The 26,832-nt window shown below is 45.2% G+C and overlaps 1 protein-coding gene across 3 annotated transcripts in view; it reads right to left on the bottom strand.

Moving 5' to 3' along the window:
* Window positions 1-15,507: 15,507 nt before the first annotated feature.
* Lpgat1 (lysophosphatidylglycerol acyltransferase 1) overlaps window positions 15,508-26,832 on the bottom strand; it is a 56,694-nt gene continuing 45,369 nt past the window's right edge. For all 3 annotated transcript variants that reach the window (XM_036201879.1, XM_036201876.1, XM_036201877.1), the window contains 2 exons: window positions 19,171-19,277; window positions 15,508-17,051 (listed from right to left, as the gene is read on the bottom strand). In XM_036201879.1, coding sequence (XP_036057772.1) covers window positions 16,900-17,051; window positions 19,171-19,277 — 259 coding nt within the window. In that variant the 3' untranslated portion in view covers window positions 15,508-16,899. The remainder of the gene's footprint in view (window positions 17,052-19,170; window positions 19,278-26,832) is intronic.

Here is a 26,832-nt window from a genome sequence, read left to right on the forward strand (position 1 = left end):
TTTCATGAAGACAGAAGCCACGTCCCCTCATCTCTGTTTCTTAACCCACAGTGACTTGGGAGACCCCTGGCTGGTCTGAGGATGAACAAGCAGAAGAGAAGCTACTGTCAGCCCTGCTGGGAAAGACTTTGGCACATCATGCAAAAGTTGAAAGGGATGAAGGCCAGGTGTGGTGTGCACTTATATAACTCCAGCGTGGCGATGTGGAGACAGTGGATCCCTGCAGCTCTCTGGCCAGCCAGCCTAACCTACTGGGCAAACTCCAGGCCAATGAGAGACTGTATCTCAACAACAACAACAAAAAGTAGATGGTATTTCTTGGCTGGCCACTGGCCTCTACATGTATGAACATGCATTCCTATATGTGAAAAGATCACACACACACACACACACACACACACACACACACACACACACAGAATTCTTTAGTGATACGTGGCCTACTAATGAGGAAAGAGGGGAATTTGGACAGCAGGATATATTCATCAGCTCTGGACAAAGCCAGGGGGTGGTTACACTCTGTCAGAGGACCTGTATACTAAGCTGATATTATCGAGCTCTGAACTTTAAACTTGGAGAGTAAACTTTCAGTGTGTTTGCTAGAGTCCAGAGTATGAGCACAACTCCACGCCATATGTGCAGGGACCTGGGCAAACACAGGAGTTATCAAAGGTGGCCATGCCCCCTGCTGATGTACAAATGAGCAAGTACCAGGCTTGTACAATTGTACCTCAGACTTGGTAGGTACACTTGAAAAGACACACACACACACACACACACACACACACACACACACACACTTTTGCAACATAGCTGTCTGTAATACTGTGAGTCAAAGGGCAGGTGGCTGGAAGCCTGAGCAAACATGTGAGCTGCCTCTAGATAAGCAAAGTCAAGGGAACCTGGGAGAGTGACACTGAGCTGCTGCTCACCTCTCCTCCCTCCTCTCTCGCAGACAGTAGCCCAGGACTTAAGGCCATAGGCAAGCAAGACCTTGTAGCCATTGCTTTTCACAGCAACCCCAGCATGCACTGAGGACACTTAGCAGGCATCAAATTAGTTCCTAGAATGCTTTGCAAAGCTCTGCACTGGAGTATAGGGAGGCCTCAGGGAGTGGGGCAACCTGGATACTAGCTGTAGGCCAGGTCCCTGTAGCAGCCTCCTGCTCAGTGTTTCTGTCCTGCCAGGACCTTGTTATCGTCACTATCAATTACTGTGTGTGGATCTCTCTCTCTCTCTCTCTCTCTCTCTCTCTCTCTCTCTCTCTCTCTCTCTCTCTGTCTCTCTCTCTCTGTCTCTCTCTGTCTCTCTGTCTCTCTGTCTCTGTCTCTGTCTCTGTCTCTCTCTCTCTCTCTGTTCTGTCCGGCCAGGAGCTCCCTGAGGGCAGGATCAGGCCTCCCACAGCACACTGAATGTCCTTTTAGAGCTGGAGCTAGAGTAATTCTCAGCTGGGTTTCTATGGGTCATTCCTTCTTCTCTGCAGATCTTTTGAGAACCGCTGGACAGGGTTTTCCTCACTGGGCTGCGATGAACCTCTAGACTCTGGGTCTCAATCCCAGCCATACCATCCAAGGGTCAAGTCCTCTCGGGTTTCGGGGCGTATCAGGATCACTGGTGAATTGGTGAGAACCTGAGATTTCCTCAATAATTCATATCCCTGCTCCTTCTGCTGCAGTATCACATGGCCCTGAACAACGCAGTGAACATTATCTTGAGGTAACCCTATCTCCTGGGTCGTTTATCAGTAACAATCAGAACGATCTCAAGGGTTGCCTTGGACTCTGGCCAGCACTCTGGGAGAGCCAACCTAGCTGAAGGCCAATGACCTGGAAGGCCGAATAAGCCCGCAATGAGTTCCACTGGGGAGAGGTGGAGGATTAGCAAACAGAAGAAACCAGAGGGCTGGGAGCTGTGGCTATAGTGACCTGTGTAGCCCACCCACCAGCTCAGGGGATGCTGGATAATGAAGCTCGGGTACCCTTCCCTACTGTGTCTCTGGCCCTATCTACACAGGGGCCGCTGTTGGTAATTCCTGTGGCTTTTTCTTCTATGGGCACCTGCCTGCCTTGTCCCACAATCTGGGTTCTCTTGCCTTTTACCCCTTCTCTCTCCACATACTCTGTTTTCTCAAAACACACTCAGGCTTTGGATTCTTAAGGCAAGTCCCTCTGCTCCTCCAATCACCACTATCCTTCTGTCCTTCCCTCCTGGGAGAAGCCACTGGAAAGTCACCAGCTGCACAGCTAGCTTCCTCATCTCCCACTGTCCATGGCCTCAACTGGTGATATATGGACCCAAAACACCCCACGGGAGGCAAACTGTGAGCCCATTGCTCATCAAAAGCTGGTGCACACCTTCTCTGGGCCAAGAGCGCCATAATCCAGCGAGGGGAGCAAGGGAGCAGGCATCCTCACTTCTGCATCCTAAGGGACACAGACCAATAGTTTCTGGCATGGCTGCTACAGGGTACAGCAAAGATGTGCCCAGGTACATGAGGAACCAATGAAACATCAGCTGGGCAAGGAGGAAGTGTTGTTGGGGAGGTTTTCTGGAGGCGCTGGGTTGGAGCTGGGTTTAGAAGGGATATGGGAGGCAGAACAAAAGTAGCTGGGATCTGGGGCAATGAGACTCTCCTCTAGCATCGTTTCTGTTGCTGTGATAAACAAGCGTGACCCAAGCAACTTTGGGAAAGGAAAGGTTTATGTGAGTTACACATCCAGGTTACAGTCCCTCACTGAGGGATGTCAAGGTAGGAACTCAAGGGAGGAATCTGAAGAAAGGCCTGTTTGCTCTACCACACAACATCTCACCAGAATGATGAAAGCCCTTCATAGACAACGGGACAACAGGAACCACAGAGGGGCTGCTGGCTGGCAGTCAGGCTTACACTCAGCTGCCTTTCTTAGACAGTTTAGGACCACCTGCCTGGGGAATGTGCCACCCACAGTAGGCTGGGCCCCTCTACCTCCATTAGTCAATATCTGTCCTCAGACACGTCCAATTTCTTGACTGAAATTCTCTGTCCAGATAATTCTAGGTTTTGTCAAGTTGACAGTTAAGGCTAACTAACCAGGATAAACTCTTTAAAAACAAAAACAAAAAAACCCCAGTTTCTCAATATAGCCCAAGCTGTCCTTGAACTCATTATGTAGCTAACTATGAGTTACTATGACTGTCTGGACCTCCTGCCTCCACCTCCCAAGGGCTGGGATGGCAGGCTTGTGCCACCATGGTTGGTTGGTTGCCTCTGAAGATAAGACTCTCCCAGGATCCTCAGATGAAGCCATCTGTGTTCAGGACTCTTAGTCCAGTGACCAGTGTCCTAAGAAGAGAGGGTACAGAGGGACTCGGGAAGGTGAAGTAGAGAGCAGCACACCAGGATGCGGTCCCCTCCCCCCTCCCCACCTCCCCCCCCCCCCCCAGACTCACCGGAAGCAAAGGGAGAGGAGCTGGCCTCACTAACACCATGATGTAGGACTTCTGGCATCCGAGTTCGTGTTAATACATTCTGTTTGAAGCAGCCTTGTTTGGATCAATTGATTATGGTGGCCCCAGGCGATGGATATATTGGGTAAGATGCCATTATAAGCAGCACAGCAATGACATGGAACTGACCTTGAGCCAGGACCCATCTGTCTTGATTATATTCTGAACTTAGGAATGTTAGGCTCACCCCTCCACACGGGATCGGTGGGGAGGCACTGAAACAGCAAAATCACAACGTGAGAGTTGGACCAACGGTCACCTTCCTCTGTGCACATGTGCTCTGAAGCTGAGGTCCTCAGTGAACACTCCGCTGAAGTCATCCAGAGCTCCATACCTGCTGCAACTACTGCGTATGGGGCCTTTGTCTCTGTGTTGGCCATTGTCCCAAGCATGCCCGGAGTGTTCTGTGTGCCAGCTCCTGTGCTGGCTCCTCTTATGCACTTTCAGAGCAAGCACATTCAAAGATGTGAGTCAAAGACCAAGTGGTCGCAGTCAGTGCACTGACCACCCTGTCCTGACCTCCTGGGCACGGCTACTGCTAGTGCAATGGGATGTCACCCTACTGTCCTTGCTCCTGTCACAACAGGCTCTGAAAGTCCACCGTCTCTAGGCCAGGTCCTTGGACTCCTCACTAGATGTACAGCCTCGGAAGCAAAAATCTTACATCGGAGAAATAACATAGTTGGGAACAGGAAGCAGGTGCCTTGAAGCTTGGGTGATTAATGCCAAGGTCTGGTCTTGGAGGTTGCAGACTACTTGGGAGAAGCTGGACTCCCACCAGATTCCTAGAACAAGGCTGTGGAGCTCCTCCTCCACAGCTCAAGGCCAGCCTAGGGTCCATAAGGAGTTCTAGGCTAGCCTCTGCTACAGCCAGGTGTTTCGTACAAATACACACACAAGAGCAAGAGGAAAGAGGCTCAACTTTTTCAGGAACCAGTTCCCACAGTGACTAAGCCCTGGGACCAGCATTTACCCCTTTCAAGGGCAGCACCCTCCTGACTCCATCACAGGCCCCACTCTCCACATTGTTAATTGGGATGGATTTCCCAGTGTGCAGACTGGTTGTGGTGGTGGTGGGGTCTTCCCTACTGTGTCACCTGGCTAAGCATTCTCTGACTCTCAGCTGTCCTAGAAAACATCTCAGGATCTCCTCATCTTAGCTCCAAGCCAACACTAGGCCTGGTGAACCGATAGATGGTGCCACAGAGAGAAAGCTTACCTTTCTAATGAGTATCTTATGCTACTAGTGACCACTGAACTCACCCTTGTGTATACACATTCTCACCTAGATGACCCCCTGAAAACCCAGCAGGCAGATAGCAGGCATAATAATCCCTTCTGCCAGATAAGTGACAAGTTCAGAGAAACCCAAGCATCTTCCCCAGGACTTGGAGCTCCTACAATGTGGACCTGGAGGGAGAATTTCTGGCTGTGACTCGGGATCAAGTGTCCCCACCACTCACAATCAGCTTGTTCCAGCAGTTCAGATTCCAGATAGTTTGCCAATCTAACAAGCTCCGAGAAACAAAGTGTGGGTGTGCCGGGAGGAGAGCCTGGTAAAGAGACAAAGTCGTGAGGGTCTGCACTTCCAATTCATCTCATTGCGGATGCTCCTCTCTCAGATATCGCTTCGTCCATGAAGTGAACCTGTAAGTGTGGAAGTTGGCTGTCTCAGGGTTGTAGCCGAGAGTGCCTGTTTCCTTAGCTCTGGTCCTTTCCTCACACATAATGATGCTCACAGGCTCACTCCTCTGCTGGCTGCTCAGCTCTGGGCTGGGCAACTCGCCCACCAGTTCCTCAGAACAAGGCCAGAAGCAACCAGGGTGTAGGAAGTGTTTTCTAGGAAATGAGGCCGGGAGAGAGCCTCGAGGAGGGAGAGCTTGGCACTTGCTGTGTAAGCAGGCTGCTGAGTGCAGGCCAGGCACCGAGGAGCCTGAGGGGAAGAATGGGTTAGAATTGATCTTCTGCCAACCTGAAGCACTGAATCCTTCCCTGCAGTTCCTCTTTAGGAAGCCTCTAAGGGTGACCCCTCCCCCAGCCCTAAGTCCCAGTGAGGCCTTGATTAGGAGCAAGATAAATTCCTGACAGGGAGACAGAGATAAAAAGGTGGTGCTGGGCGGTGATGGTGCTTCAAGCCTTTAATTCCAGCACTTGGGTGGAAGAGGCAAGGGGATCTCTTCTGATGTTTGTGGCCAGCCTGGTCTACAGAGTGAGTTCCAGGACAGCCAGGGCTACACTGAGAAACCTTGTCTCGAAAAACAAACAAACAAGCAGACAAAGAAAAAAGATGGAGTATTGCTGGCTTCCTCTTCCTCCTGACCTGAGACAAAGGCCTGGCAGGCTTTCCTCCCACCAACAGTGCACCCCCCCCCCCCCATTCCAGCTGACTGATCCAGGCTAGTCAACATGTTCAAGGCTAGCCCTAAACACTTTTACAAGGAATTGTGGACACATCAGCTTCTCTTCTCTTTCCTTGCTTAAGCTGACTGACCAAAATTAGGGGAAGTCCCAAGCTACCCCAAACACTCCAGCCTTCCAGGGGGAAACAGACCTCATCCCCCCATTTTGGTGGAGTGTTTCTGTGCACTTTGTGATGTGTGTGTGTGTGTGTGTGTGTGTGTGTGTGTGATGCTCCCATGTGTGTGCTTTGCTGTGCGCGCGCACACACACACACACACACACACACACACACACACACACACACACACGAGTGCATGCTTCTTCATCTGTGACAGTTTGTTGCTTGTTGCTACCTGCCATGTATGAGGTTTTTCCTGCCTTTTGATCCTTTAATTGGCAGAGAAAACGAACCCTACCAAGATCTCTAGATAGTGACTTGGGTCATCTGTGTTGTCCTCAGCAGCTGTAATGGTGACATAGTCTGTCTTTTTTTTTTTTTTTTTTGGTCTCTTTTCAGTAAACATTCTAGGCAGCTCATTGGTCCCATCCTCTCTTCTGCTTCTGTTTGGTCCCTGGAACGCAGGGGTGGGAGAGGAACCACGGATCTTGTGATCTTTGGCCACGTTCTGTTGGGAGGCTATACCCAGGATACCCAGAGGCTGTGGTACAGGCATCTTGGTGTTGCCATATTCCCTGGGCTCTCAGGTGAAGTCCCCAGGGCAGCTTCCCACCTCAGGCATATGTGCTTTGGACCTTGAAGCTTCTGCCGGGAGAATTTTTTGTACCCATCTAGAGGGCAGTCAGAGCTTGGCTGGGTGCCCTGTGTCTTGGGGCAGTTCTGGGGCCTGTGCGGTGGAGCCCTTTGTTCTTGCCCTACAGTCCAGGGGCACCTTACTCATTGCACGGGAAGAGCATCAGAGAGCAAACACTGCAGTCTCCTCACCAGATCACCACACCTTCCTCTTGCCTCCCTGGGGGCTGGGCTCCCCACTTCAGGGGTCTGTCTCCTCATCTGGGGACCAGATTTCCTCCTTGGCAGTCCTTATGGCAGGGCCGGCATCTATATATCTGCATTCTTTTTAATTATTTTTTCATACAATATATCTCGATCATGTTTTCCCTCCCCGAGTTCTCCCCATTACCCTCTCATCTCCCTACTACCCAACTTCATGTTTTCTTTCTCAAATAAATACAATTAAGTAATGAAAATCAAAGCAAAAACCCACCCCAACAGGACAAAAAAAAAAAATGACAAAATGAAACAAGCTCCCCTCCCCCCAAAAAAACCCTAACAATGTTGAGTTTGTTTTGTGTTGGCCAGCTACTGGGTATGGATGGGGTCTGCCCTGGAGTGTGGAGAAAACTGATTTCTTCTTTGCTAGAAGGCATCAGCTGCACATAGCTTCTGGGTTGGGGTGGGACCCTGTGTCCACTTTAGCTCTCCATGCTGGTACCCCGAGGGCTGACGTTTTGAGAATGTGACCTCGCTTTGCTTTAGTGTCCTGAACATTGTCACAATTCTTAATTCTCTGAACCAGGACCTCGGCAATTGCACTTTGCACGGGTCACGCCAATGATGGTTGTTCCTGGTGGGTTTAGCTGGGAGAGGCTTCTACAGTGAGGAGAGCAAGGGTTGGCTGAGCTCACTGCTCCTCCCTCCCCTGAGAGCAACAGAAAAGCCAGCACAGTGGAGGCTTTGATCAGGCTTCCTGTGACAAGAGTACATGGGGGATGGGGTGGGAGAGCGGCAGGGAATAGGTCCAGCTCTTCCCACCCCATCCCCCAGGCTAGAGTCTCCCACCCATGCTCACCCTGGCACTAACTTGCCCGGCCTGTGTGACATCTTCCAGTGACAGGGAGTGCCTGTTCCCGTGGACTCCATTCAAGTGATCGCCCTGTGTTCCCTCCTCTATGCAGCATGGTGGGCATCTCACGGAGAACCATCCAACCTGCCAGAGCAGCCTTCTCCCCTCTGTAGCCAGCCCGGCCTTCTCACCTCGTCTGGAGGTCTTCACTGGGCACAAGACAGTCTCTTCTCCTTCCCCACCCTCAAGCTGTGGGTAGTAGAGTGCCTTTTTATCAGACCTCCTAAGATAGTAGGAGCCAAAGTGGATTTTTCATGTGGGGTAGACATCTGCTTGAAGGTGGAAGAACCATGATGGACCCCAGAGCCTCCTCCACAGTTGCCCAAGGAAATAATTGCAAACTACACACAAAGCAGAGGCAACAACAACTGCTTCCAACAGCCAGTCACGGGAGGAAGAGGGCCGAGCTGGCTATGAGGAATGGCAGGTAAGGAAGGGCACAGAAGCTTCAAGAACCATGTGGTGTTTACCGCAGCCCTACACCGGAGGAAACAGGTCAACCAAAGCATGAGCTCTAATCAACTTGCGAGAGCAGCTAGAAAGACCAGCTCTTCATTATGCTGCCCAAGTCCACCCTCCGGTTCCTTTTGCAGTCTACACTGTGGCCCCAGTAAGCATCAGTGAGCTGCACCTGCACTGCTTACATCCTGTAGTACCCAGTTCCTAACCTGAGCACCCAGCACAACACTTAATAGTGGAAAGTGTCAAATTTCAAGGCAAGCTCAGGGACTTGGGGAACTAGACAGGAGAAAGGTTTTCAGGACTACACTGACCTCCCTGAAGTTTGTAGGGCTGTCAATGCCATGGTTACCATTCTAAGACCCACGCAGAGAGGACCACAGCTAGAGAACAGCTTCCAGACACCAGAAACTATATTTCTCTCCCTTATGATAATTAGTTCAGGTCCATACCACAGGTGACATCATGTCTCAGAAGCAAAAATTGGTCTCTATTAAGAGTAATGTCTTCAGTCTAGCAGATCCGGTTTCCTCTTTATGCTCCCGTCTCCCTGCCTTCCTAATTGCTTCTCCAACCTCAAAGCTCTTTCCTGCCGCTGTCTAAGGGCATTGGATAGTCTGTGTGGGGTCAGCAGCATGGCCATGCTCATTGGATTTGTCTGTCAGAACTCAAAGAACCTGAGGCTCTGGAAAATATGCTGGTGAGCATCGATAGCCTTTGTGGCGATGATACAGTCTTGTGCACAAGATGGGACGTCTGGAGTGAAGGTACATCCAGGACAGAAAGTTCACACCCAGCCGGGCGGCGGTGGCGCACGCCTTTAATCCCAGCACTCGGGAGGCAGAGCCAGGTGAAGCTCTGTGAGTTCGAGGCCAGCCTGGTCTCCATAGCGAGTTCCAGGAAAGGTACAAAGCTACACAGAGAAACCCTGTCTCGGGGGGGAAAAAAAAGAAAGTTCACACCCTCCACTGAGCCTAACTGGGGCAGAAAAACACTCTCAAGCCTTCAATACAAAGCACATCCTCTGCACCTCATGTACAACGTCTCATTAATACTGAAAGTCGCTCCTTGACAGTTTCCTATTTGATACATAAGTAGTGAGGTTGAAAAAACTCCAGATCCTGGTCCTCCTCTGTGCCCTGGCTGTGATGGAAGGGCACATGGCATCAGGTGCTACTAGTTGTTCTTTGCCAGTTTCAGACCTAGAATTCAGAAAGAACAGAAGCAGTATGGGGTCGGACCCTCTCCCCTCCAGTGTGGAATGAAGGCGTTCTCCCCCTCTCCCACTGAACAGAGCAAGACACATCACCTCCACATGGAAACAGATAAAGCCATAGACTTCAAACTTTTTTTAGTGGTTAATGTTGTCTCTGCCAGAGCTCAGGGGGACATTCTAAGAAATCATCCTTTAGAGCTTGGGGCTCTCATGTTTACTTCAAAATTGAGGGAAATGAAAACTGTAGAACTTTGAAATCCACCAGCCTTTCAACATGTATACTTAATCCTCAGCACTCTGTATAAAAGAGACTAATTAAAATAATATCAGTGAGTGTAGGTGATCCAGGGTTCAGAAGAGTGTATCTAATCCCCTGGCCTGGAAGATACAGGTGGTTGCAAGCTGCCCAACAAAAGGGTCTTTAGTCTTTACCGATTGTCAAAACATGTCACTAAGACAAATTAATGAGAAGGGAGCCACACACGTGGCCATGAATGAGGACCTCTGGAAGAGCAGCCAATGCTCTTAACCTCTGAGCCATCCCTCCAGCCCTTGTACAAAGTCTTATTGGCTTCTATTTGCATTTTTGGAAGCCCATTGTCCCACATCAGAATCCAAGATATCCAAGACAGGCCCAAATACTGGTGCTACCCTTTGTCTTTACTGGACTATGTACTACCAGGGTAGACAAAAAGCTTTATTGTGGATTTAGGTGCCTTGGTGATAGTAAGGGCTTGAGTCATCAGCATTGTGAACTGTTCCTTTGCTGGACCTCCTAACAGATTCCTAATGACTTAGGTTTGCCTTTCTCCTGTTCAGGGGAGAGTCACCTGAAATGGGAGGTAGGCATACATGAATGGCAGGCAGTCTTTAGGACACAGGTGATATGAAACCACAGCACCACTCAATATCTTGGGGTCCTCTTTTTGGCACCCCAGTTCTTCTGATCACTCCCCCTTTTGAGTACCTATTTTATTTACCCCCAACCGACCACCAACTGGTCCCGATACAGTATCAACTGATAGAAAATTGCAGATAAGCCTTGGTAGTTTTCGGGCCCAAAGTGAAATAGAGAAACATTAAATAAGTAACTGGTATCTTTAGGGTCTCTTACTCAGTTTCACATTTTCTCACTAACACCAAGTAAGGCTGGAGAAATGGCTCAGTGGTAAGAGTGCTTTCTTCTCTTCCAAAGGACTGGGGTTCAATTCCCAGCACCCATACGGCAACTTAAAATTGTCTGTATCTCCAGTCCCAGGGGACCAAATGACTCCTCTGGCTTCAGGGGCCACCAAGCACGAACATGGCACAGTCATACACTCAGGCCAAAAACACCCATACATATAGAAAAAAAAAAAAGTAATTCCCCTGCTTCAGCCACACAAGTGCCTATCTCTACCCTGCAGTGCATCTCCGGGGTGTGGGAACCAAGGATGCTCCTTGGTTACCAAGAGAAAACAAGTGTTTCAGTTTCTTCTTTGGACACCGGCTTACTCATACCCATTGAGGAGTATTCTTCTGACTATGAAAGGGGCCATCTTAGCTCTGGTGGTCAGCCCCTCCCCACCCCTGTGTTGCTTCTGTGTGTCTGTCTGCTTCTGTGCATCCTGAACTGTGGGCATCTCTAATCTGTTTTCCAGCCTTTAAGAGTCAAGAATAAGGTCACCCGACTCCTGAGAGGTAAAAATTTATTGATTTCTATGACATCAGCATGTTATGATACGGTCACACCTGCTCATACAGCTGACTCCTCAGACCAAAAGAGGTTTTGGTTTTTCCTTTTAAAAATACATTTTTTCACCAGCAAGAAACATTTTTTAAAACAAACATTTTCATATTAAGTGGGAATTAAAAACAATGGCTTTCCCCCAGCTCATGGGGAACAGGGCTGGTCAGCAACACATCTCGCAGAGCCTCACATTTGCTTTCAGGGCTCAGCCCCCACTCTGCTGTCTTCCACACCAAGTGCTTCAGAGGGGAAAAAAAACCGCAGCTCAACCAACCAGCAGCCTAAATCCAGCCAGAAAAAAAAGAGGTAGACTGAACTCTAACTATTTCACTTATTTGGTAGGACTGTCCGAGATATTTTAATACATTAAAAGTTTTCAATGGGGTCAAACACATTTTACAAACAAGTAACTAAACCATCAATGTTTTTAATGTTAAAAAACAAACAAAAACAAAACAAAACAAAAAAACAAACAACTTAGTGACAGGCGTCCCGCATTTACTCAGCTCTGAGAAATGAAGTGTGCTGGTCACTGTGGCCGCTTCCTGAAAAGCTTGCTATCTAATCAGACTGCTCACAATCAAAAGCTTACTTGGTCATATTGATTTCAGTGCTTTCCCACACTTTAAAAGCTGCAAGGGTCAATGACAGGATTTTTCTTGGACTAGTGAGTAAGTCAATTCTGAGAACTTTATTCAACGCTAATAATTAAACCATATCAAAACACAAGAGGAAAGTGGTGTGATGAAGGTAGTTCTGACTTGCCTCCAAGAGCTGATCATTTGTTTTTGGTTTTGGTTTTTTGAAACAGGGTTTCTCTGTGTAGCCCTGGCTATCCTGGGAACTCACGCTATAGACCAGGCTGGCCTCGAACTCAGAGATCCGCCTGCTTCTACCTCCTGAGTGCTGGCATTAAAGGTATGAGCCAACACCGCCCGGCTTCTGATCATTCAATTTTAGGGTTTTAATATAATTAAAAATAAATGATCTAAACTCCTAATTAATGCTGAAGCTAAAAGGAGGTTCTGTTCACAGGTAAGAGTCTGGTAATAGTCATACACTAGATTGGCTGACAGGTTACTGGTAAGAGTCTGGTAATAAGTCGTACTCTAGATTGGCTGACAGTTTATGTGGAGATGGTTAGTACATTAGAACATAATGCCATCAACCAAATCAAGGTTGATATTCAGTCACTGGTTGGCTCTGAGAGGTCAGCAATGACAATTATATTGTAAAAATCAATTATTTATATTTTATTATTGGCTAACTGCATTAAATATCTGTTGACAGAAAAATTATTACACATGTATGTGCACTTACATACATAATTTTTTCCAAGAGAGAGGACTGATAAACATTTACCAGCACACATCAAATGAGCAGACTGGGGGAAGGGCAAATCTTTTAAATCCCGTAAGGGACCGGGTAGTTTTCTCACTGGCCACTGAATGCTGAGCTCCAGGCACATGCTGCAGCAGTCAGTGTTGAGGAGCTCCAGGATAGCACAGACACCCACCCCCACTATTAAGAATTAAAAACATTGTTTTGGGAAAACAATCAACTTTATTTTCTCTACATTAAAAAAAAATAGAACCAGCTATTAATTTCTGCTGAGAAAATGCTTCTTCTTTTGGTATTCACAATATCTAGATTTCTGAAAAGGTGACCTGGTAAAAATCATCCCAATGCATTCAGAAACCAGATCCACATGTGACCAGCCCTTTACAGAAGTGAAGTACAGTGGCCATGGCCTTCAGTCATTCTTAAAACACACACTGCGACGTGCGGACCACAGAGAAAACTCAAAAAGCTCAGGTAAACACTACAGCATCATGAACAAAATCCACCTGTAGAAAATAAATACAACGTGTGACATTGTAAAGAAAACGAAAGCACTTATAAAGACAATGGCAGTTAATGTATAACTGTCTCATTACCCAATCATAAGATGTGACTGTGAAATGCATAGACTCCTTACGTGTAAAGAATTTGCGCACCACAGTCGTGTTCAACAGTTTTACACAATAAAAATAAAATCATTCAAAGCATTTACATACTTTGTAACTATAATACACATAAATTTTTTTGCTCTTTAGACTGTTTTAAAAAAAATATTAAATGTAAAAATCCTCAGATGGAATTTCTGCAAAAAGCGCCAAATTGTATCTTTCACAGGACTATGGCCATTCTCCCTAACAGTTAAGAACCTGCAACATATTCTCAAAGCCCACTTTGTAATTACTGAGGGCTAGTGCAAAATGACCACCAGACAGCACCAACCAGTGACTGCTGCACAGTATGCCAGGCTCCTTTGTGATCCAGAAACTTCCAACTCAGGTGGTTTTGGTCCCAAACACATTAGTCTCTACCCATCATGACGTGAACTAGCACGCCTGTGACCCAGAGCGCCTTTGACTCTCCTGTCTGCAGACAGAAGGCTCACGGCACTTGCAGGGCAAAAGCCCACAGAAGACACCATTATCATCTGTCCTTTGTGGACCATTGCTGAATACATTTTTTGTAAAGGTAACTCTGGAGTGAAATCCTGTGTTCACTATTGTGCAGTGACTTCAAAGAAAAAGGATGAAACAAAAACATCAGTTAACTCCCCCTGTTCAGTAGTGCAAACAAAACATCAACGGGATACAGAAGACTACCTATGATCAAAGACTACTTTCTGTGACTATAACCAGGACCAAGTTGGTAAGGGTCTTTAGTCTTTACCGATTGTCAAAACATGTCACTAAGACAAATTAATGAGAAGGGAGCCACACATGTGGCCATGAATGAAGCGGCATTCCCAACACTGATCCAGACAGCATCATTAGGATGCTGAGGGCCACATGGGTGAGTTAAGACTCCATCTCTGAAACAATTTCAGCTGTGCCAACCCTGTCTTGTTCAGGGATGCCTTTCCAGCCCACAGGCTACGCTGGCTTCAGTGCTTTGTCTGTGCTGCTTGTCTGAAATTCCTACATAGAATTTAATTTTTGGCTTCCTATGACTTAATACTGGATCAACTACCCTGTAAATGACTACTTAATCAGCATCCCTAGTTTTTTGCTGTAGGAATTTATGAATTGTAATACCAAAAACTAATACATGACAGATCTGAAACCACAGATAACCATTTTCATACTTTATGAAATTCTCATCTAACTTGTTTATCATTCAAGCTTCGTTCCATTCTGTTTTTTCTTTGCTCCCACTGCTTACAGGCTTCTCTGTCATGTGTATTTCTGAACTGGGTGGGGTGATCTGCTGCTTGGTCTTGCCTTGTCTGCAGGAAGCCAGGCAAGTCCAGCTGAGGGCAAAGAGCTGCAACCATGAAGGATGCCTCTGTAAATTGGAGTGCCTTTACTCACTTTCCCCTGACTTAAGACAGTAGTTTGCTTTCTTTACACACTAAGTACAAATGGAGAATTTTATTCAGTTCTCTTCAGTGGCATATTGTGGCTTCCCCAGACTACCCTAAGAACAGCTATTCTCTCTTCAATTCCCCAGTACTAGCAGGTGGACTCCAGTAACTGATAAGGAAGCACTATCAATACTCTCAACATGTTTTGCACACAGAAGACATGTTGAAAGAACCGAAGAGGTGTAGGACAAATCAAATACATATCTATTTACAGCTCATGTCTATTATCAAAAGTTAGCTCACAAATCTAGTTACTTGTCACTCTAGAGACTGTGGAAATGAAACTGCATTGGAAAGTAACACGTCTTAGAGGAGTGGGTTTAACATGTACACTATACTCAATGATCACGTTCCTTTTGGAGCATAGTAGTGGTAGAAGGGGGTCAGAGCCACATTTCTGTCTGCACGTATGAATATACAGACCCATATAGGAACTGGCCACCATAGTCTGTGGCTTGCTTTGCAATGAGGAACTGGTCTGCTAGCTAGAACTGCATGCTATACTTGACAGTGAACAACTTCTCCCCGAGATGGCCAACTAATGTCTCAACTCAATTCATCCTGCAAATGAACAGTCATCCCTGGGCCTCAACTAGAGGAGTTGAGTAGCTTCTCTCTGGCTGCCCATCATTTCCAGATTAGGGCTGCTTTCTCTTCACTGTCACTGAAAACCAGAGTGAAATGCTTATAACAACCAAACCCACTGTCTCCTGCACTGTAACAGTAGTGGTGTGGTAGGTACCAGTGAGGTATGTCAGGAACACGTCATTCTCCTTCACACATGCTCTGGGTTTGCTAAAGATGAAGCTGCTATGGGCTTTTATTTGGTGTTGGTCAGCCTTTCCCATACAACTGGGGAATATTCGCATCTTCTCTTCCTTTTTTCCTTTTGGTTTATTTGAGAACAGAAAACATTAGTTTTTTTTTTTTTTTGTTTTACAGCCTATTTCTCAGAATTGTTACTTGTGTTGTTAGTCACAATGGGGGACTCTACAGTGTTCATGCCACAGAAGAATACTGCTGACTTTCAGGCTTAGGAACTTCATCACCCTAAACAAACCCTCTGTCTCAGTACGACGCAGTGCCTGCACTTCTGGCAAAGTTCAGTTCTCCTATGAGGTAAATCACATGAACACAATGACAAATTGAAAACTTTGTCTTGACTCTGCCCTCCTCAAGGACAGCTGGAAGAGACTGGGAAGTGCACTGAGCTGCCGTGTCCTGGTTCTGCCGCCCTGAGAGGGCAGCTGCTTAACGCTAATGATGGAACACACTGATGTTTGCACAGACTCTGGGATCACAGGAGGCCGTGTCAACACTGCAAGCCACTGTCTGGTTCTACCTTTTATTTCCTAACAAGCTAGTCTATTTCCTTTAAACTGGTCATTTAAATGTTTTACGTTAATTTGCTTTAACTGCCCCCAAATACATTTGGTGCTACTATGTCAAAATTGGGGGTGGAGAGAATCCAGCTACCAATAGGGGAATGGGGTCTGGGAGGTGACCAATGAAGATGGTGCTGGAGCGTATCATGGGCAAGCACACAGACAAGAAAGCCTCCTGGGAGCCTGCTCACAGGTGAGGCTTCCCTTTGTCAGGCTGTGTTCCTATCCTTCGCTATATTTGCATCTGAAAAAAGTGCATTTTCTAAAATACAATATTCATTCTATGATGTGCCTTCTATACAAAAAGAGAAAGTGGGTGCTCCCTTCTCCCGACAGAAGGGAAACACTAGCACATGTAAACACGGTGCTGGGCTGAGCTAGCCTTTCTGGGGACACAGTGATCAGGTGCACAGTGGACACTGCTCCCCACAGAATGCCAACACTGTACCTCAGCCAGGGTTGAGGACTGCAGCTTGCTAGATAAGGAGACCAGTCCTCAGGACTTGCCCACCAGCTCTCCAGGCTACCAGTACCTCATCATGATGGGTAGACACATTAACGTTGTGAAGCTCTGCCCTACTAAAGAGGAGCACAGCTTCTGAACAGGGGCATGACCAAGGGCATCTGGTGGCAACAGTTTCTTTTGGAGTCTTCTAGGATGATTTTATGATTTCCTCTTCTCCCAGTGTGATGCTTGCATAAACATAAGGTAGAGTGTATCTCTTTAAAACACGAAAAGTTCTTAAAATATAGTAGCACATCATTGTATTACTGATCCTCATTGCAGAGTTTTAAAATACCCCAAAGGGGGTAACATTAATCCATCCATTTGAATTTCCTTTGCTTTTTATATATTTTGATTTGTATATTTAGATTTGCACATGTAAAATAATGCACATGTATGAAGTCTGAACTCCTATGTGACAAGTCCAAGTCAGTTCCTAAAATAGGCAATGGTAAAAATACTGAATGATGTGGTACCACACGTAGCCTGACAAAAATGCGAAGGACTGAATGAGGAATATCCACAGGTTGCTGAGGGTCATCTCCCTGGAAACAGCTTCCGTCTGGCCCTGGAGAGGAGGAAAGGCCCCTAGAAGACAAGACAGAAAGGGATGTGTTTCCTCGCAGAACAAGTCTCCTGAAATAAAGCTGAGTGCTCATCCACAGTTAGGTTTTTCTGTGAATTGCCCTACTTTGCAGAGATTTCCTCTGACACTTTTTAAGCTACCTAGCCTTAGCCAAGCGCTCTTCTACCTAGTGGGTGAATGACTCAGTCATCAGCATCCATCCCAGATCAGAAGCAATGCCACCCTCTAGCCTCTGTTCCCTCTTACAGTCTGCAATGGTCTATCTGCTTTCCTTCTCTGGGTTTGCCGACTGTCCATCTCCACTGGAGTCAATCTGTGAGAACAGGCACTCAGGCTGCCTGCTCCCCACTGGACAGCTACATTTCTCCAGTGGTCAGATATGGGATCTGTGAAACTGACATCTAATAATTTCTGAAATAGCATATTTTTTTTGGCCATGAAAGTGGTTACATAACACTGATATTCTCAAAATACAGTAAGGTTTACAAAATGTATCTTCATAACAAGAAAGAGAATACAAAGAAAACATGTCTAAATTTTTTTTTTTTTCTGGAAAGGAAAGCTAGATGGCTTTAGTTCAGTGTTTGGAGATCATCTACCACTCTTGTATTCCAGTCTTTGCCCTTGCTGATAATCCCCAGGGTAAGCTGGCTCATAAGGGGATTTGCTGCTCACAAGCATTTCAGAGGGGCATTTTCCAGTCTCTAGGTCTGGTATGCAGGGGGCCTTTTTCAAGAGGCTCACCATTGCTGCTACAACTTAGGCACTATTGGAAGGCAAGAGACTAAGTGGTGGGGGTTAAGGTCTATTCTCTGATCACCTGAGATGCCTGCTAGGCCTTGAATTAACCCTGCCCCGCCTGCCCTGTTATTCAGCCTGTAACACAGCAACTTGTGAAAGCATGTTGGTTGTGCCAACCAATGTTAATTTTCTTTCTAACTTCCTTTCTTCTTCCTTCTCTTGTGTTTTTCTCTTTATATTGTTTGTTTTGTGTTTTGGTGCTTGGGACTCAATTTAGAGCCTCACACATACTAAGCAAGTACTCTACTACTGAGCCACACTTCCAGCCTGAGTTTTAATTTTTATTCAGAGACAAAATCTCAGAAAGTTAACGAGGAAGGCTTTGAACTTGGGATACTCCTGCCTCAATTTCCCAGGCCTGTGCTACCAGGACCAGCTTCACTGTAGTTCTTAATAGAAAAGAGGTAAGAACAGATGCCTTTCCCTCCCAAGGAGAAATAAGGACTTCGAACTCTGAAAATAGTAAACTATACCCTTTCTTGTAAAAAAAAAAAAAAAAAAAAGGAATCTGTACTCTTCTGCTTCCTGTTGAGAAGGACATTTGATTCAACCACTTCCTGTTGTGACACAGGCACAAAGCACCAAGGCCAAGTGACCGTGAGCCAAAACCATGCAGCAGGATGAATGTCTGCATGGAAGGGAGGGAAAAGCAAGTAGAAATACAGTTTACATGACCTCCAATGACTACAATGTCAGACAGCACTGTTAGTTAGCCTCCTTGTAACCTCCAATAACTACACGTGCGCCTGACGTTGTCTGCATTCCTGTGTCCTTGAGTCAATCACTGGGTGACATGCTCATTACTCCATTCTGTGCCTGGGCTGATGAAGTAAGAATCTAAATACATCAACACAAATTTTCTCTCCATAAATTCTAAGCTGAAATTCTTACACAGAGAATGACTTTGACCTCTAATCTAAACACTGAAAAGGAGCTGGACAGACAGCTCAGAAGTGAAGAGCGTCTGATGCTGCTCAGAGGACTTGAGTTTGGTTCCTAGCACCCACATCACGTGGCTTACATCATCTGTAGCTCCAGCTCCAGGGATTCTGAAGCCTCTGGCCTCCTCTGGCACCTGTATTTGTGTGCACATAACCACATGCAGACATACACATACGCACGCGCGCGCGCGCGCGCACGCGCGCACACACACACACACACACACACACACACACACACACACATCCCTACATATAATTAGAAATAATAAAATTAAATATTTTGAAGACAAAAATAAATAACTGGAAAATGTTTGTCCTCTAAAACACGTTTAGCATCTTTGATAACTTCAGAACTGTGTATAAGGAGGATACTGTGTACCTGTTTTGTAAAAATGTGACAAGAGGTCCTCCTTTTCAATAAACCGTTGATAGAGCCAACTGGTGAGGTCATCAGTCTCCAAGGGCACATCTTTAATTGGAAAAATCCTATTAAGATTTAGAAAAATAAAAAGAACTACTTTAATCTAGGAATGAAAATCACTCAGAACCCTAATAGCTTTATTAATAAGTCACATACACACAAACAGATTTAAATGCTAGGCAAAGAATGTACCTTAGCAACGTTGCTTCATGAGAAAGTGAGAACCAGATAAAATCTGCCAAAATTGATGGTTTTTCACTAATACTGGCTTTATAAACAGATAAATTTTAAAAATGAGTTATTTATTTTATTTTATGTGTATGAGTGTTTCGTTCACATGTCTGTGTATCATGTGAATGCCTGGTGGCTGGGGAGGTCAGCAGAGGGCCCTGGGTCCCCTGGAATTGGAATTATGGACAGTTGTAAGCTAGCATGTGAGTATCATATCTAATCTAGGTTCTCTGCAAGAACAAGTGTTCCTAACTGATGAGCTATCTCTCCAGCCTCATTTTCTATGATACTGGGGATCAAACCCAAGGCCTTCAATGTGCTAGGTCATCACTCTACTTCTGAGTTATATCCTCTTTGACCTGATCAAAGAGATTTGTGTATGTTTGTTCAGTCTTTGGAGACAGGGTTTCTCTGTATAGTCCTGGCTGTCCTGGAACTAGCTCTGTAGACCAGCCTGGCCTTGAACTCACAGAGATCCATCTGCCTGTGCCTCCCGAGTTCTGGGATTAAAGGTGTGCGCCACCACTGCCCGGCTGACCAAAGAGATTTTTAAAGTAGAAAATAGCAACTCAGAAGGCTCTCAGTTAGCTAAGCGTGATGGCTCATGCCTGTAATCCCAGCACTCCAGAAACTGAGTCAGCCTGGGTAACAGAGTGAGGTCCAGATCAGTGCAGACTGCAGGGACTCTATAAACAAACCAGAAGACTACCATTTAGTGTGGTAGCCTCCCAACTAGCCACAGTAGTTCCTGGGGATCCATCCATGAGTCATCTTAGTGTTTAGCATTCTTGTGCTTTCATTTAACATTCATCTGAGCATAATATTCAGAATAATGACAACCATAATTGAGTGTCAGGCTGTGATTCTGGTTTTTGCATTGCAGTCACTGTAGTAGCATTTTACTACCATAAAAGTAAAAGGCTGGAGAAGGGAACAGAGCACACTTCAGAGAAGAGTATACTTAAGTTCAAGACTTAGCCATGAACTTCCCTGTGGCTTTAATATTGACTTTTTATAAAGGCAGAGTGGTTTCTGGTGATCAATTCTGCACAAAATGTAGTTAGTAGATGGCACTAAGGAGGAACTAAAAGCAGGAGCTCCCCTCCAGGAGCATGGGATGTTTTTCCTTTACAGCTAACATCATACAGAGGATGAGAACCTACACAGAAGTGTGTTGTTAGCCGAATAACCAGAAGACACGGTTAACCGCAGCACAGTGAGGGGTCCTTAAAGGAGAATGGCAGAAGGGGAGCCACAGCTCGGATACAAACCCACCACACCTCTGTGAGTGGAGCAGACTCCCAGCAAAACAAAGCCTGTGATTCTTGCCAGCACCGGTCTGGGCACAGGAAATTCAGTTATTTGTTTCTGTCTCCTTTCTCCCATTTAAATGCCCTTACAATGCCCATTTACTTTATCTTGGAACTAAGGCATGCCTTAAAACCAAAAATTAAAACTGAAAAATCAGGCTTTACCTTTAAGTGAAGGGTGCTATACATTTCTGAGGTTTAGCTTTCAGATGATGTAATATTCTTGAAATGATTCCGCAGCATTAGTACTATCTTGCAATAGCATTTAAATATTTACATTACTTTTTGATCTCTAAAAAATACTATTTCCCCAGCACTCGGGAGGCAGAGCCAGGCGGATCTCCGTGAGTTCGAGGCCAACCTGGGCTACCATGTGAGCTCCAGAAAAGGTGCAAAGCTACACAGAGAAACCCTATCCTCGAAAAACCAAAAAAAAAAAAAAACAAAAAAAAAAAAACTATTTCTACCTTGTTTGCCCTCAAAATTTTGTATAATAGAAACAGATTCTCTAGGAAAAAAAAAAAAAGCTACTCAAAACAAAGACTGCAAACGTGCTGCCATCCAGCCACCCCATCCTAGCACCTGTCACGAAGCTCCAGGAGCTGCCTCCATGCTGCTCTCTCGGGCACAGTGGGCTCAGAGCAGGACTAAGAAGATGGTAATGGGAGCTATAGTTAGGCCTGAAGAGAAGCTTCAGAGAGCTTCTTGGAAAAATTAACCTACTTTGTCACTTGTCATCTTTCATAGAAGTACAAGCTCTTGGATCTCTGGGCCAGCGGGTAAGGATGAGACCAATACATGAAGGAGGGCGGCACTGGCACAGGAAGCCTGAGCTGTGAGGTTAACTGGATCACAAAGCTTGATCTATTTGGATGTCAGCTATGTGAGCTGATTCCCCGATTATTAGAAGAGAATTCTGTTTGAACCAGGCTTTTCATTACCTAGAGACATAAATATTTGGCCTAACATTTAAGGTACATGTGCTGGTTAGTCTTTATGTCAACCTGACACAACACAGAGTCTCCAGGGAAGAGGGGACCTCAACTGAGGAACTGCCTCCATCAGACTGGCCTGTGGTGTGCCCATGAAGGACTGTCTTGACTGATGACTGATGCTGTGGGGAGAAGGGTGCCCACTGTGGGCAGCATCATTCCTAAGGCAGCTGGGCCTGGCATCTATAAGAAAGCCAGCAGAGTGTGATCCAGAGAGTGAACCAGCTAGTAAGCAGCTTCCTTGGGTATGAGTTTATCCCCTGGTTTGAGGTAATGTTGCATGGAATAGCAAGCAATCCTGTCTCATGTTCCTGCCTTGGGTTCCTGTCCCGATTTCCCTCAATGATAGAACATGACCTGGAAGTGGAAGCTGAAAAAAAAAAAAAAAAAAAAACCAAACAAAAACAAAAACAAAAAACCCTTTGCTCTTCAAAATGCTTTTGGCTAGAATGTTTTATCACAGCAACAGAAAGGAAATTAGTAGTTTAACCTCGTGGTAACCTAACAACCAGAGTAAAGAAGTAGACTGCTCGAGAGTGGGCATTTGGTCTGCTCTCCTGGCTGTGTTCTAGTTATGAGAATGTCCAGACAGCTCTGGGTACACCAATATCTCATTTCAACTTCCTGACTTTATTTCTTACAACTTCCACTTGTGTTCTGTTATGGATCACTTAATGCTTGCTATGTGTGCGATACTTCACAATCCTGCTGCTCTCACAATCACTATTATACAAGACGCCATCACCTACTCTTCCCATCTCTTCCTATCTAATTCTACCCTTTGTCCTTAAGACAGCACAAATCAATTACAAAGGGTTTTCTGTTCTAAGAAGGCCATACATCCAGTGATTATCACAGAATAAATATTCTTTGGAAAAGAAATTAAAAAAAAAACTTGACTCACACTAGCTAACATTTATAGTATGTACTATATTATGTCAGATTAATTTAATTTGTGTTCATTTAAAACCAGGCCAAATTAACTTAAGGGTGATTTAGCAGGAGTCATAAAATCGAAGATCTTAAGTGGTCTTGATGTCTGCAAGACTGAACTGAAAAAACGGCGAAAGTTTGGGTTTAACAAATGACTCCTGACAGAATAGTGTGATTGTTGGGTTATCTCTGCACTTCAAATGGGGAGCAACATGGAGGGTAGTGTGAGGACTGAGACTTGATCCCACCTCTGCCCAGAGCTGCCTGGACAGTCACTTGACTAAAACACAGCCAGGAGGGCAGACCAAATACCCACTCTCAAGAACAGTCTACTTCTTTATTGTGGTTGTTAGGTTACCACAGGATTAAAATATTAAAATGAGTAATCCTCTAATATGGCAAGGGATCAAATGCACTGAGTACCAGTTCTCTTGAGCCAAATAAGGGGAGTTCTTAGACTTATGAGATAGAAGCCTTTACAGTTCCAATTGCTACCCAAATGAGAAACAAGTGCCTCGTTTTTTTAAGCAATAAAAATTCTTATTATCAGTAATCTAGAATGTACTTTTAAATAAAAAGTATTTTCCCCTAATCCATAAAATTCTATCTTAGAGCACTTACAAATTACACTTTAAAAACAGACATAGGACGAGGCTGGAGAGATGGCTCAGTAGTTAAGAGCACTGACTGCTCTTCCAGGGGACCTGTGTTCAATTCCCAGCATCCACCTGACAGCTCACAACTGTCTGTAACTCCAGTTCCAGGAGACCCGACACCCATGGCAAAATACCAATGCACATAAAATAAAAATAAATAAAGAAAACTCTGCAATTAAAAACAAATAAATAAATAAAGGCATAGAACAATGTTTTGCTTAACAGATGGCACTCTCTACATCCGAATTAGTATATTTGAATTTTTAAGCCATGAAGACTATAAAACATGAGCCCACAAACCACATAATTCACTCCTCATTCAGTTATGCCAACTACATGGAAGAAACTAATCAGGGAGAGAGGCTCTGAGATAAACAGTCCCTCCCAACTTTATGAAGCTAATTATCTAGCAGAGGGATGAGAAAAGCAAGCCAGCCAAATATGTAAGCATTTTACTTTGAAGAATGTTGGCTGAGTTTAAATGAGGAATGAACATTTGCTCATGGCAAAGGACATGGAAGAGCTACCACTTGAGGACTGTCTAGAAGAATAAGACTCAGAATTTTAAAAAAGTTCTAAGTACCACATGCTTAGTTTTCAAAAGTTAAAGCAATTGTAGGGCAGACAACGACCATCGCTTCCCTCCCCAGACACACTTCCAGACACGGTCCCTCCCAACTGTTCCTTTCGCTTTCATTTAGATATTATTTATGAGTGTGTGAAAACTGTCATTTCGATCACTCTGCTTCCCTTGAGAAAAAGGACCTGGCCATCTTAGACCATTTCCTCTTCTCCTCTACACAGTCTATGATCACACTTATTGGTTTGCAGCCTATTTATATCTTTTTCATTTTTCAAACTGTGCTGTAACAGAATACAGTGCAGTGTCCAAAAAATAGGTCTGTTGCGGGTTGGGGATTTAGCTCAGTGGTAGAGTGCTTGCCTAGCAAGCGCAAAGCCCTGGGTTTGATCCTCAGCTCAAAAAAAAAAAAAAAATAGGTCTGCTGAGTTGAAATGACAATAATACATCATGAAAACCTTGAGTGCTACATATAGACAGCTATCTCTTCTGATATAGATTTTAGTTTTTCCTTTTTTGTTTGTTTGTTTTTCGAGACAGGGTTTCTCTGTAGTTTTGGAGCCTGTCCTGGACTAGCTCCGTAGACCAGGCTGGCCTCAAACTCACAGAGATCCACCTGCCTCTGCCTCCCGAGTGCTGGGATTACAGGCGTGCACCGCCGCCGCCGCCGCCGCCACCACCGCCGCCCAACTGTTTACTTGTTTTATTAAGACAAGCTCTCACTTGGTAGCACAGGCTGGCCTGGAACTGACTATGTAGCTCAGACTAGTCTTGAATTCCTGGTCCTTCTGCCTCTATCTCCCAAGTGCTGAGATTATAGGCCCTGTGTCCATGCTGGCTCAGATTAAACAATGATTATCAATGAGAGCTATGCTCAACCAATAATCAACTAAAACATAAGCCCTAAGACTTTTTATATTTCAGGCATACTATCTTCAATAAAACTAAATTAAGCTCATAAGGTCCCACTTTCCTTGAGAATTTCTACACAGTTAATGATTGATGAGATTAAGGTGCCCATGCTCCTATATACACACCTTTACTCTATGCTCCTGTAACTCAAACACATACAAAATGAAATGAAAATAAAAATAAAGACATGAAAGCAGAAGAGGTGATGGTTGGGAAGAGGAAGGAGGATCAGTGGGAGTGAGAGAACAAGAGAAGGTATCAGAAGGGGAGTATGATCAAAAGATACATATACATGAAAATGTCACAACGAAACCCATTATTATGTATAAAATAGGTGCTAACAACAAAAATTTTGAATACTGCCAGGTATGGTGATGCACATCTTTAATTACAGCACTAGGGAGCTAGAGGCAGGTGGGTCTTTGTGAGTTAGAGGCTAGCCTGGTCTACAAAGTGAGTTCCAGTCTAGCCAGGGTTACATAACAAGCACAAAGAAAAAAACTGAATAGCAATAACACTAAGCCTGGCATGGTGGTGCAAGCCTTTAATCCCAATTACATTCAGGGTGCAGAGACAGTTGGATATCTGTGAGTTCAAGGCCAGCCAGTTTACAAAGCAAGCTCTAGCCCAATCGTGGCCAAATAGTGAGACCCTGTTTCTCACCCCTCCTTCATGTGGAAAATACCTGAAGTGGTAGTTTGAATGTATTTGGTTCCCATAAGCTCATAGGGAGTGGCACTATTAGGAGGTGTGGCTTTGTTGGAGTGGGTATGGCCTTGTTAGAGGAAACATGTCACTGTGGGGGTGGGTTTTAAGGTTTCCTATGCTCAGGATACTGCCCAGTGTCTCAGTCAACTTCCTGTTGCCTGCAAGATGTAGCCAGCATCATGTCTGCCTGCTCACCATACTCCCACCATGATGGTAATGGACTGAACCTCTGAAACTGTAAGTGAACTCCAATTAAATGTTTTCTTTTTAAGAGTTGCTGTGGTCATAATGTCTCTTCACGGCATAGAGACACCTAATGAAGACACCTGGAAACCCCCAGAGATACAAGTGGAGGACACAGCACATTTCCACTGTTTACACCTAGTCACTAAACAGACTATAATCTTCTGCAAAGTATATGATGTTTAGACGTGCATATTAATACTGCAGTGAATTAGCTTTACTGGCTGTAACTTTGGTTCTTTACTATGTGTGGTTAATTTCTGAGTTTCTTCAAGCTTTAGACTCAGATCAGGACTACACAACTGGTTCTCATGCCTTCATATTGGCACCAGGGCTTGCTTACACTATCTGGCCCACAGTGTAAGGCTTTCAGGCTTGGATTAGGGCTCTTATGGTCAGCCTTTGGATTTGGGCTAGAACTACTCTACTGGCTTTTCTGGGTCTCTAGCTTGTAGCCCACAAGACTCTGGGCCTTCTTAGCATTCAATTGAGCCAATTTCTTTATATACTTTTATGTATTCTATGAGTTCTGTTTCTCTAGAGAACTTTTTGTTTTGTTTTGTTTAGGTTTGGTTTTGGTGTTTTTTTTTTTTTTTTTTGAGACAAAGTTTCTCTGTGTAGCCCTGGTTGTTCTGGAATTCACTCTGTAGACCAGGCTGGCCTTGAACTCAGAGATCCAGCTGATTCTGACTCCCCAGTGCTGGGATTAAAGACATGTGTCAACACTGCCTGGCTTTCTAGAAAACTCTTAACATGATACAACAGCATATAATATTTCTTTCACGTAATTTCTTCCCCCTGAGTCAGGGTTTCTCTGTAGTCCTTGCTTTCCTGGAACTCACTTTGGAGACCAGGCTGGCCTTGAACTCAGAAATCCACCTGCCTCTGTCTCCCAACTACTGAGATTAAAAGTGTGCCCCACCATACCTGGGTAGAATAGCTGACTCTTACCATGTTAATTCTAGTTAGACACTTATCTCAGAGTGTTGTCATGAAAATGTAAGCTTAGCCGGGGGTGGGGTGGTGGTGGTGGTGGTGGTGGTGGTGGTGGTGGT

This window comes from Onychomys torridus, chromosome 11 (genome assembly GCF_903995425.1).
Source record: "Onychomys torridus chromosome 11, mOncTor1.1, whole genome shotgun sequence".
Lineage (NCBI taxonomy): Eukaryota > Metazoa > Chordata > Mammalia > Rodentia > Cricetidae > Onychomys > Onychomys torridus.